General features: G+C 32.5%; 1 protein-coding gene across 2 annotated transcripts in view; it reads left to right on the top strand.

The window, feature by feature from the left end:
- Window positions 1–13,709, top strand: part of USP47 (ubiquitin specific peptidase 47) — an 88,038-nt gene that overhangs the window by 28,277 nt on the left and 46,052 nt on the right. For both annotated transcript variants that reach the window (XM_004683040.2, XM_012725424.1), the window contains exons 2-5: window positions 1,939–2,142; window positions 5,301–5,414; window positions 7,212–7,350; window positions 12,835–12,931. In XM_004683040.2, coding sequence (XP_004683097.1) covers window positions 1,939–2,142; window positions 5,301–5,414; window positions 7,212–7,350; window positions 12,835–12,931 — 554 coding nt within the window. The remainder of the gene's footprint in view (window positions 1–1,938; window positions 2,143–5,300; window positions 5,415–7,211; window positions 7,351–12,834; window positions 12,932–13,709) is intronic.

Below are 13,709 nucleotides of genomic sequence, written 5' to 3'. Positions count from 1 at the left end.
ACAGAGCGGGGAACAGGCAGATCGAGGAAGTACACTGCTGAGGGGAGCAGCGGGCCGGTCAGGAGAGGTCTGCCACGCCATGTGGATCTCCTCCCGTGGCAGGCAGGAATTGAACTCATGCGGAAGTGGCTTAAGCTTCTTAGTGCTATCTTTAACCCGCTGCACCACCAGGGAGGGCCCTCTAAAAAAAACTTTGAAGCAAAAATTTTTAATGTGATGCAAAGAAAAGAAAGCTATTGCTATTGAATAGAAAAAAGGCATATGTAAGATTAAGTTTTGCTTATAATTGGACAGGATTTTATTTGGGGGTAGTTAAAATCTGTCCATTTTTATATTTTATATGTGGATAACATGAATCCACCTCTGAAATATACTATTGAAATTAAAAAGCAGTTCTTTTGTAGTTGAAATTTATTTTGAGTTGCTCACACTTATTGTTAACCCACGTTTTAATAAAGGTCGGTTTTAAATATTTCTCAATTTGGGGTAAAATGTGACAATCCACTGTTGTACTAATATAACATCTTCAATTCTACATGACATCTTTTTTTCTTTGATAAAGTTTGATTAAAATAGGAGTTCTTTTTTGTGACCCTGTTATTTCATAGAAATATATTTCCCTTTTCATTTTTAAACGTGCTGTTATTGGTAATTAAATATTTTGATTTGTTTGAAATGTAGTACTGACATCTTTTTAAAGCATTACACTTCTTTTATAGAAAGTTGTTTCTGTTCTAAAATAAATGGGTTAACTTATATTTAAATAGCCTCCTACACATCCCAAATATGTATGGCAGACACTGTTTGTAATCAATATTATTACACCAAACAAGCAAAAACACTTGGTGATTTAATCCTGTCTTCAATACTAGTCAGTAATAATAATTATTATTATTTAAAAATATATAGCTGTAATAAAAGGTTAGGGCCAATATTGTTTTTATAAAAAAAGAAGAAAGAAATAAATTCTTGTATGTAACACCAGTTTGTGTGTATTTCTAAAGGTATTTTATGGGATGATGAGAGGTCCCCCGTTAGATGACTGATGCATTAACTTTGAAGGAAAGCAAGAGGTTTACATAATCAGAGTTATATATTAAAATCATGTTCTGAATTGAAGGGAAATAATAGTGGAAAAAGTTAAAACTCGAACCTATTGCTGTTATTTTCATGTAAGATTCTGATCAATATAGGCAGAAATAAAAAGGGGAGATAGTTCAAAAGATATCATGTAGGTAGAAATGATTGATTTGGTGATTTTATGAGGAAAGGTATGAGGCAGTCACTCAGCTCTGTGGTTTCAGCAGCAGATGGACATGATACCCTTCATTGAGTTGGCTTAGAAGAAAGAAAAAAAACACTAGAATATCTGATACAGCCTACTACCCCTGTGGAAAATGGAAAATAGTATCTTTCAGTAGCTTGGGTGATAGCTTCTCTGAAAAAAATCTCCTTTAAAAAATTTTTGTCTTGCTAATTAGTTGTATGCTTAGTGAAAAGGAAGGGGAATTTGTGGTTCTAACTCCAGTCTACAATGGCATTTCTGCACATTTTCCTCTCTCTTCAGGGACTTAGAAATGCTTGATTTGACTGAGCTAGCATGGCAGTGACTTAAAATTTTTAAGGATCTGGTTTTGTTATTTTCAACTGACCAGTTGCTTAAGTCTATTATTTTCTTGACTTGTTGACCTAGATTTACAATCTGAAGTGAAAGCAAATACTTGTAAGACTGTTGCTCTTAAATATGTCCAGTTTTTCCAAAAGAAACATATATTATACCTTATGACATATCCATTAAGCTGTGTTGTCAATCTAACAAAAAGTAAGACCAACACAAAGAAAATAGTATTTTGGGAATTTTTAATATTCATAGGAAATAAGACTGATTTTAGTTGTTTTGTTTTCCTTTAAGATAAACAATCTTATTTTAAATTTCAGATAGAAAATGCTGCTGAAGAACCTAGAGTCTTATGTATAATACAAGATACTACTAACTCAAAGACAGTGAATGAACGGATCACTCTAAACTTACCAGCTTCTACTCCACTCAGAAAGCTCTTTGAAGATGTGGCTAACAAAGTAGGCTACATAAATGGAACCTTTGATTTGGTGTGGGGCAATGGAATCAATACTGCTGATATGGTAAAAATCTAGACTTAAAGTATTTCTCCTAAGCTAATACTAATAGTATAGTTATAATGATGTTGTTATTAATGAGTATATTAAATCCTAGAACCCTTCATAATATCATCAGCAAGACTTTAACAACTACATTTAGAGCAATTCCATTTACACTCGGTAATTAGATCCCTCTTCGTTATGTATTCCACAATCTGCTTATCCTGTAATTTCATCAGTTTAATTCATGTAAGATAGCTCATATATCAACTACAGAAAATATTACAGTGTTTACTAAATAAAATTATTTTTTAAATGAAAAAAGAAGGAATTGTATGTAATTTAAAACCTATTTTTTAGAAAAGAAGGAAAAAATGTATATAGATGGAAAAAGAAGTGAAAGGATATATACCACTTACCATACATACATAATGAAAGTCCCTGTTCAGGAAGGTTGATGGTGTCATCACTTCTAGGGCTTTCATAGTCCAGTTGAACAGATAAAATGTGTCAACAAATAAATACACAATCATGTTCTAAGGACTGCATTAGAAATTTGGTATGAGTGCAAAGAGGAGATATTGATTAGTTTTGCTTTGGGAAGTGGAGACTATTGAGTTGAATCTATTCTGTAGTATTAGAAAAATACTCGTCTTAAATTTTTCGTTTCTTTCCCTAACTCATATTAACTCTGCATAGTGTTACTAAAATATTTTCAGTTATCTTAAATCATAGCACTCATGTCACTTTCAAGTTCAGAAACTTTAGTGAGTACTCATTGTCCCCTGATCAAAAACCATATTCCCTGGATTAGCATTCAAAACAAGCTACAGTTTGTCCTTTGAATCTTTGTATTCTTTTTTCCAGATAGTAGGCTAATTAATGTTCCTAACACATATTCCCCACACTTTTCCATCTTCTCATTTTTGCTTATCACCTCTTTCTGTCCTATGCTGCTATTGCTCTTAAGTTTTCCAGGAAAATACCTATAGTGGTAAATGAACGAGTGTATGTGTCTACATGATATTGGAGAGTATAGTTTTAATTTAATCAGTTAATTGATTTAGAAGAATAAAGGTGTGATTGGTTGGTTTGCTTTTTTTCATATTCCATAATATATTTGTGTTTTTTAAAAATAGAAAATTAATGTTAAAGCAAATTTTCCTTCTGAAATTGGTGGATAAATTTGATATTCCACCAAGGTATACAAAGTAAAGCAATATTTAATCTGAAAATTTGAATACTTTGTTGTATGTCACTATAACAGCTTGTGTTGTGTCTTTCAGTTTAAAGGGTAGCTTTATACTATCATATATCCATTCAACTTAATTTATTTTTACTAGTAAGAAACCTAATTTGATGTTTATATATCCACTTAAAGATAATTTCTTTGTCCTCCTGTTGCACATTTTACTCTGCTATGTCACTTATAGTCCCCTTTATTATAGTTCTTATTCATTTGTGCTAAAATGTAAGACTTCTGATAACTGCAACTTTATAGTATTAATTTTATATCTCCCTACCTCCCCCCCCAGGCATTCAGAAAGTATTTGTTATGTTAACATCTATGATAGCTTAAAATATCTCTCCGTCAGTATTACCTGTTGTTCTTTCTTCACTTAATTTCTTTTTTCAATTTCTCTGTGTGTGTGTGTGTGTACATATATATACATATGACAGTTTTTGCTACTGTTCATTTCTTGCTTAATGATTAATGTTGCATGCATTCATCTCTCAAAAATCTCCATTTAGCTAACCGCTACCTTGTACACACAGGTACTTATTCAGGTTTTATCATTTGGTCTTTATATATCTGTCAGTTTTTAAAAGGGTTCCATAGACATCTTTTCTCTTTCCATGCAACTTCTCTTAGCTTTAACTTTGTTTTGTATGTCCCATTTTTTTTTTCATGAATTTCTAGATGTGAGCCAAAATTAAGAGATAGATCATATAAGTTTATAATTTTATTTCTGTAACACCTAACTGACACTATATGTCTAGTATTGTTTTAAAACTTGGCTCTCTATAAATGTCTCATGTTAATTCTTCAAACCACTTTATGATAGCTTCATATTGTGGGTGAGGAAGCCAAGTCATAGGGAAATGAAGTAACTTGCTTAAGGACACTCAAATAGCAAGTTACAGAATCTTAATTTTTTTCTTAATATTTGTACTTTTATAAATTAATTTTCTGAGAAATAAGTGTTTCCATAAAATAAGGAGACATTTCTATGGCTTTGAACTGTTAAAAACAAAACAGTTTCAAAACAGTAGAATAGGGTGTTTCCCCCATCCCTCAGTTTTCTCAACAGCGGACTGGAGTGTGGAGGTGAATAGGTTGTAGATCATACAGAACTCCATCTCTGCCCACCAACTAAAGTTAGCAAGTTGACAATTAGGGTTGAAATTGCCATAGCAAAAAATGTATAAAAACTGAGTATCTGAAGTGTTTACTTTTCAATTTAGTGATCGCTTCTATTCCCACAGGTCTTTTGTATCCTGGGAATTGACTTGATATAGATGTATTAGGACAGTTTGTTTTAAGGGTCTTTCTGATGCTACACAGTTATATTACATAATTATTTTTGTTGAATTGCTTTTTCTGTTGCTTATTTGGCAATTTTCATTATATTCATATATCAAAGCATGTTTCTTAGTTATAAGAATTATATAACTGAATTACTATATAAGTGACTTAACAAAATTATATATATATAAACTATACATTTATATAAATTAATATATAAAATTATCCATATAAACTATATACATATATATAAACTATATATAAAGTATATATACTATAAAACATATATAATGTTGTATGAGTAACTTTTCATGAAACTCCAATAAATGCTCTGTTTGCAGTTTAGAAAACATAGAAACACAAATATATGCAATCCTTTTTGTGTATACTACTTTACCGTTGCCTTTTCTTCAGTTCTATAGATGTGAAAATAAACATCTGGAATAACTTGTCAGTATAGCCATCTCACTTCATGAATAGGTGAATTAATTCTTAGTCTCGATTAATAGAATATACTGATAGGATCTTTATTTAAAAACAGACCAACAAAAACAGTTTGAGCCAGTAAATATAGATTGGTGTTCATTTATATATTACTTATTATGTCATTACAAATTTTTCTTGTAATCTAAGATATTTTATTTTATTCCCACAGGCTCCACTGGATCATACCAGTGACAAGTCTCTTCTTGATGCTAATTTTGAGCCAGGAAAGAAGAACTTTCTGCATTTAACAGATAAAGATGGTGAACAGCCTCAGATACTGCTGGTAAACTTTTTAGAAATTAAATTCATAATTTCCCCCCCAAGATTTACTATTATTTATGCATTCAAGTAATGGAGTACAGGCCAGAGGTGTGTGTTTTTTTTTGGGGGGGGGGGAATGCGTGTGAGAGGGAATTCACCAGAGACAGAGTGGAGAATAGAACAGACAGATCTACTTAAATACACTGTTGAGGGGAGCAGTGAGCGAGACAGGAGAGGTCTGCCATGCCATGTGGGTCACCTCCCTGGCCAGGGATCGAACTGGTGCTACAGTGCCTGCAGGTAGCTTCATAGTGCTGTACTTTAGCCTGTTGCGCTATCGGGGAGTGGGGGGCCTCTAAATTCATCATTTTTGTTTGCTATCACCTCCTACTAATTGGGAACTAATTTTCCAGGAAGGAGGAGAGTTATATTTTGTAATTTATGTAATTGTAATCATGTGATTTGGTGTTTATCCCAATTCATATTTTAATAGACTTTTCTGTTTGGCCTTATAGATACCTAATCCAGTTAACTCCTGATTTCAGGAGTATTTCCCATAGAGAATTTTTTACTTTTATTTATTTTTTTAAAAGATTTATTTATTCATACAGAACTGGGATACAAACTGGAGGTGCAGGGGGTGGTAAGAGGCTTCACCAAAGAGAGTGGGGAGCAGAACAGGCAGATCGACAAAGTACACTGCTGAAGGGTGCAGTGGGCAGGTCAAGAGAGATCTACCATGCCATGTGGTCACCTCTGAGACCAGAGATCAAACTTACGCAGAAGCATCTGTGGCCAGCTTGCGGTGCTGCGTCCTAACCCATTGCGACCCCAGGGAGGGCCCAAATTTTTTACTTTAAAGGTGTGGACATGTATTAATTGAAGAACTTTTGTCCTAATTAGATGTTATATAAGGCAAGTCTTTTCTGAGGGTTACACATGTGAGATGAGACTGTTTTGTAGAGGACCTGGGTTGGGAAAGATTAAGAATGCCTGCCCTAGTTTAGCTTGCTGTTTTACAGGGTAAGAAAATTAAACCTTAGGGAGTTTATAGACTTATTCAGAATTCCTTTCCAATGAAACTTTGCTCAGGAAAAAAATAGTTCTTTCACTTACTTTTCATTTAGAGATCTGTTGTAATTTAGAATGCCTTTTGAACAATAGACAGTATTTAAACACAGATTATCCATACTGGAGCAATGCCAGAATAAATCTCATCATTTATTTTTTATCATGTCACGAGAAGATTTTGCTTAGTTTGAGTGACATAATTGGAATCTAAATTAGCAATTGATGTGGGAAACTCTAATTCACTTTTTATTTTTTAAAATGTAGTAAATATTCTGCTCTTGTCTTAATTTCTTGTGCTGCTTTTACATCCCTCAACCCTTTTGCACATCTTCCTCGTTAATAGAGAGCTTCTTATAGGAAACTATCCATCTATCCCAACATTTAACAAATATCCCCCACTTAACAGGTCTGCTTGACAAGAATGATATAAAAATGAATGATAGACTTATCAGGGAGTTCACATTTGGTACATTTGATTTATTAGTACCCAAAAATCTACCGACTATACAAAATTTGAAGTAGAATTAAAATTGAGAAGGTAAGTGTTTTTGTATTGGACAACTTTCAAGACTTCCTACAGGAAGTCTACTAAGTGTTTTTGTATTGGACAACTTTCAAGACTTCCTACAGGAAACACTGACTACAAATCATGGTGCCTCATCTATTTTCATTTCAGCAATCACTACGTCTTTTAAGAACTGTTTAAGCAATTTGCCGTTCATTAAATACTGGTTATATTGCATTTTAGGAGGACTCCAGTGCTGGGGATGACAATGTCCATGACAGATTTATAGGTCCACTTCCAAGAGAAGGGTCTGTGGGCTCTACCAGTGATTATGTCAGCCAAAACTACTCCTATTCATCTATTTTGAATAAATCAGAAACTGGTAAGATGTGTCATCATTGTTATTATTTTTTTCATAAAATCATAGGCCTTAAATCCAGAGTAACTTGGACATCTTTTGCCTAATTTTATTTTATGGATTTGAATGCTGAGACCCAGAGCAAGATCATTAAAATTAGCAGAAGTAAAATTAGAACTGGGATGTGGTGTCCCTTGACTTCAACTCATTGTTTTGGGGTTTTTTTTCCCTCCTCACTATTTTATAGTAAAAAATACTGTCTTTTGAAGGAAGCCTTTCTTTTTATATTTTCCTCATTTTAATTTAACCATGTTTTGAAGTTGACTTTGTCTAGAAAAGAATGCCTCTGTTACCTACTTTTGGATTTGAATAGACTATAGGTGGTATTTCAGTTTTGAAGTTGATGGGTCAAGCCTGTTTTATTAGACTTTACTGTGTTGTCTTTTTAGTGTTAGGCATTTGTTTGTAAGTAGTCATGAATTTAAAAATTCCTATTGGTTTTTTTTCTGAACATGATTAATCTAGATTTTTAAAAAAATTTTCAGTATATTAAGCTAGTGAAATTGTTTTATGCATGCAAATATTCTTTATTAACATATATGTTAATTGCTTATATATAATTTGAATATTTTTACATAGCCCTTCATATTACAATAAACTTTGCAGTAGAAAGAAAACTAAAGAGTTATATTGTAGATTTTGTTTTAATGGGAGCTATAATCTTCCATTTACTATAATTAACACATAAACATAGTTTCCTGATAACTAGTAGTTTTTGCAAGGTTAATGATGTGTATTTTCTGGAAATTGCAGTAAAAGGTTATGTTAGACATTTAGGTCATTTGTATCAATAGAACTTTTTACAGCAAACTACTGAAGATAAAAGAGAATCTAATTATTTTCTGTTTTAGGTAATAGATAATAAAGCTGTTTCTCATTACATTATCTAGTGATTTTCAGATTTTTATTTTTTAACAATCATTTTGGGATACTTGTTAAAAATTATAGGCATTATTGCCTATAATACTGATTTAATTACCCTTGAGTAAACTGGTACATTTATTTTATTTTTAGTGTACACCCTAGATTAATCTGAGGTGGTTGGAATACTTTGAAGAAGTTTCAATTTACTAAGTCAGGATTCCTTAATTATTTGCTTTGCATTATGACAGCCAATTCAGTCCTTCTTGCACAAAGTATTTACAGAATGCCTTTTTTAAATTGTGCACTATATGATTCTGATATCAGTGTATACATTCCTAGAGGCTTATCAAGAGAGACTTGATAAAAAAAGTCTCTCAGTTTATTTATATAAATGTAATAGTTACATTTACATTTATTTACATAAATGTAATACTTACATTTACATTTACAGTTGTTATACTGTAGGGAGAAGAAAGTGAAGATACTATTACTAGCAGAAACTATTTTAGGGATTTTACATTTTTGTGTTCATCTTCTCCAAACGTATGTTTGTAAGCAGCTAGGGGGATTGTGTTCTCACAATTTTATTTATATTTTCCACTTAATATGTGAAGAGCAGTTTGCAGTGCTATTAAGTAGTATTTTGATATAGAATTTTAAATAGCTGAAAAGGTATTTTTATGGTTACTATATTACTTATATGTTGGCAAACAGTCTTGTATATACATTTTATTTTCCTCTCTTGAGTATTTCCTTAGGTAATTCCCAGAAATTAGAGGAAGAAATTGAAGTTTACTTACTCCAATTAAAATATGTAGAGATCTTTGATATATTTTACAATCCAGTCTTCATTCCCAGTTATATTTCCTCAGCTGTCTATACTGCATTTCTTTTTCCTAACCATAGATTTTTCTCCAGTACTCTGAAACTGCCTTTCTAATTAAATACTTTATAAGCATCCAGAGGAACTGTTTCAAAAATTGTTGGTGACTTTTTGCATTTTTCTTCAGAAATTAATGTAAATCTTAGCACTGTGCACAAAATGTTTCCATTGGAAATGTTCTCATGATCTTACCTCATTCCTTCATAATGTAGTGTTTTATAGAAATAAATGTATTCTTCCATGTCTCTTACTTACTCAAACCCCTTTGATAGCTAATCACTGTTGTTAGGAGACGGTTGTTGGGGGTAAATTTTGAAGGGTAACAAGTGAACTCGGGAGTGATTGGGAATTAATGTGTGTAGAGTATTCATTACTTAATTCCATATTATCTATCCTCAGCCAGTTTCTCCAGCAACTACTTCATATACTCCAGGAGTTGACCTTTTTGCATTCTACTTCATTTGGTCTATTTGGTTTTGTTCAAGATTTCTTTGTGCATGTGCCTGCTATATAGCATGGCATACATTCTCATATTCTCCTTTACTGGCTTGTAATTGGGATATTGATTTTAGATATAGACACACTTGATAATAGTTGTCATTTAAAATTTGTTGACTTAGAGAATATATAACAACATAGCACTTCTATTAGTCTCACTAAAATCTAAATGCTTTAAGAATATAGTGGTACACTTAAGTGAGACATTACTTACTCTGATATAAATATGTTGTTAAAGCAAATAGAGAATGCCATAGCTTTCTCTTTTTTTTTTTTTTTCAATTCTAATAGTAAAATAAAGAGCATTGGCAAAAATTACTGTGATTTTTTTTTTTTCCCTTTAAAATCCCTTCCTTCCATCACTCTTTGTTTTTATGTACAGGTAAGGGAGACAAAGTCACATAGAATTGACACATAATTTGTTTTTAGGTACACAAGATACAGTAGTAATATTTATTTACCTTTAAAGTTACTGAATAGAGTGGTTGTCCCTAACTATGATAGAACTGGAGGAAGGAGATGGCATAGCTGAGTACAAAACAATCTGTTTTCTGGGCCCATGCACTCTTATTTGTGGGGAAGAGTCAGTTAATATAAACTAAGAATGGATAGTAATAATTTGCATTATTAATAACCAAGCCAGAGGTGATACATAGTTCTCTGTTAATTGTTAAGTTATATACATTTATCTCCTCTGTGCACCTAATAATGTGATAAGTAGTAGGATGGAGAAATAAATCAGATTTACCCCTTGCCCCACAGCCTGATAGGGAAAACATAAATCAAAAGGTAATTGCAGAACAGTGAGTGGAAGGCTCTGATAATGGATTTAGGGTGGTATGAGGGTATTCTGTAGACAAGGTTTGAGGGTGGTTAGGAATTGAAGGAGTATATAAACATATATAAACATTGTTCTTAAGATAAAAATGAAAAACATTAGGAATCAAACCTTAAGTAAGCCTTAGTCCAAAGTGAAAGGTAAGTAACTACTTAACTTTGACTAGTAACTACTTCTTTGACTATTTATTTATTTACTTTTTAAAGATTTATTTATTTATACAGAACTGGGGTACAGGCCAGAGATGCGGAGGATGAGAGGATTCACCAGGAACAGAGTGGGGAGCAGAACAGGCAGATCGACGAAGTACACTGTTGAGGGGAGCAGCGGGCGGGTCAGGAGAGGTCTGCCACGCCATGTGGATCGCCTCTGGGGCAGGCGGGGATCGAACTCATGCGGAAGTGGCTTAAGCTTCTTAGTGCAGTGCTTTAACCCGCTGCGCTATGCCACCAGGGAGGGCCAGACTATTTATAGTCAGTCACTCTGGATCGCACTCTGATCTGTGGAATCTCATTCTTTTTAAAAAAAAATATATTCATTACATCATCCTTCATTTTTGAAAAATGTGTGATATCTCTGTGAAATTCCCATCACCAATTCACCCGTGCACTATCACCATAGTCTCTTCCCACTCCTGACTTGATCCTTCTCTCTCCTCCTCTCCTATAGAATGCCTTTGATCTATAGTTGCCTGATGGTTTGATTTTTACTTTATTATAGTTATTTTTTTTTTTTTTTGATTCCTTGTCTGGTTCCTCCTATAAGTGAGCCATTTGATATTTTTCTTTTTCTTTCTGACGTATTTCACTGAGCATAATCCTTTCCAGTCCCATCCATGTATCCGTGAAAGGCTTGAGTTTAATCCTTTTTGATTGCTGAGCAATATTCCATTATGTAAACATACCACATCTTCTTGACCCAGTTATCCATTTTTGTGCATTTAGGTTGCTTCCATAGCTTATCTATTGCAAATTGTGCTGCAATAAACATAGGGGTGCAAGAATTCTTTTGGATTGATGTTTTTGGGTCTTATGAGTAGATTCCTAGGTGTGTAATTGCCGAATCACATTGATGCTCCATTTTTTAGCAGTTTGAGGAACCTCCATATAGTATTCCACAGTTTGCATCCCCACCAGCAGTGAAGATTAGTTCCTTTTTCTCCACATCCTTGCCATTTTGCTATATTTTTAAATATATGCCATTCTCACTGGTATAAGGTAGTATATATTGTATGGTTTTTATTTACATTTCCCTGATTACAAGTGACGTTGAACCTTTTCTCATATGCTTGTTGACCATTTGCATTTCTTCTTTGGAGAAGTGTCTATTTAGCTCAGCTCTTCTGCCCATTTTTTTTTTTTACTGGGTTGTTTACTTTGTTTTTGTTGAGCTTTGTAAAAAGCTCTCTAGATCTTTGTGATTGGTCCCTTATCATTAATATTGTGTGGAAAATTTTTCTCCCAATCAGTGGGGTATCTCTCTTTTTTTTTTTTTTTTGGCTAATGTCTCTTTTGTTCTTTTGCTCTTTGATGTAATCCCAGCTGTTTATTTTCCTTTATTTTCTTTGCTTAGGTGATGTGTCTTTAAAGATGTTACCAATATGTATGTCATGTAGTGCTTTGCTATGTTTTCTTACATATATTTTATAGCTTCAGGTCTTATATCTAATTCTTTAATCCAGTTTTGAGTTGATTTTTGTGCCGAGTGTGAGGCAGTAGTCTAGCTTCAGCCTTTTGCATGTAGCAATCCTGTTTTCCCAGTACTATTTTTTGAACAAACTGTCTTTGTTCCATTGCATATTCTCTGCTCCTTTGTCAGAGATTAGTTGTTCATAAGTTTGTAGGTTAATTTTTGGGCTTTATACTCCTAGAATCTCATTTTTATGGTCTTGTTAAAATAGCTGAAGTTACTCTGAATTTGCATTTAATGAATTTATCTTATTATTTCTTGGTAGAAATTTGTTTATAGGACCTGATGTTTGGCTTCATACAGTCTTCCAATATTGGGAGTGTGTGATATTTAGAACACTTTATATTTTTCATTTTAATCCGTAACAGATTTGGGGGACAAAGATATTTTTTATGTCAATAAAAATGTATACTGTGTTAAAACATGTTTCTGTTGAAATTTCATTAAGTATTATATCCCATGTACTTCAGGGTGTATGACAAAATAACCTGATTTTTTCTTAGAAATAAGTTTTATGTAGTATACATATTAGAAAAAGTCTTGCATGCTGTTGAAATCATTGAAGTAATTTTCAGCTGTTACTTTAACCTCTCAATACCTATTTTGTATTAAATTTTTACTCAATTTTTTAAAATGTAAATAGTGACTTATGTATATTTTTGTTTTCTTTTTAAAGGATATGTGGGATTAGTAAACCAGGCTATGACTTGCTATTTGAATAGCCTTTTGCAGACACTTTTTATGACTCCAGAATTTAGGAATGCATTATATAAGTGAGTATTCAAAAAAATCTATAACTAAAACTGACTTGGGAATGAAAGTACAGTTTCTGACTAGTAAAATCTAATCTTATTGCATTTATTGGTAATTTGGAGTGTTTTTCACTTTAGAAGACAATACCTTCTTGAATAGTTAATATAAAGAATCTTACAAGAGATTGATTTTTGAAAAAGTGAGAATTAGAAGTACATAGATATCATAGGGTAAATTTTATCAGATTTACATTTAGGATAAATTATCATATTTTAACTTCCCTTATAGCTTTAACACCCTTTTGAATTAGCACGTTACTTTCTTTTTAAGATAATCTAAGTAATCCATATTCTCAAAATTAAAGAAACAAAGTTGTCATTTAAACTGGACTGAGGATGTGTGTTTCTAAAAAACTGTCATCAGATATCTGAAAATATTCTATGAAGGTAGTCCATATTTAATAGCATGCTCATTTACTGGAATGAGCATGCTATTAAAATACATTTAATATACCCATGCAGTGTATATTTTAAAGGTATTTGTAACCCTTATTTTTAAAAGACATTTTAAAGTAAAAATAAGTTGATTTTCTCCTTTATATTATCTTTGAGTAATGTTGACATTACTATAAATATGAGTTAGAATATTGGATAATAAGGTTAATTGATGGAGTCTGGAGTCTACCCTCAAAATAAGAAGAAACCGATCAGTCCAGGGTAATTTGCCTGCTTTGGGAAATAGCGCATCATAATGGGATCCCAGGAGTATGATTAACCATGAATTCTGATACCCTGAAAG

The sequence above is a fragment of the Condylura cristata genome, unplaced genomic scaffold (genome assembly GCF_000260355.1).
Source record: "Condylura cristata isolate star-nosed mole 26May11 unplaced genomic scaffold, ConCri1.0 scaffold00015, whole genome shotgun sequence".
NCBI lineage: Eukaryota > Metazoa > Chordata > Mammalia > Eulipotyphla > Talpidae > Condylura > Condylura cristata.
Note: the sequence above shows the minus strand (reverse complement) of the source record. Positions and strands in the feature narration are given on the sequence as shown.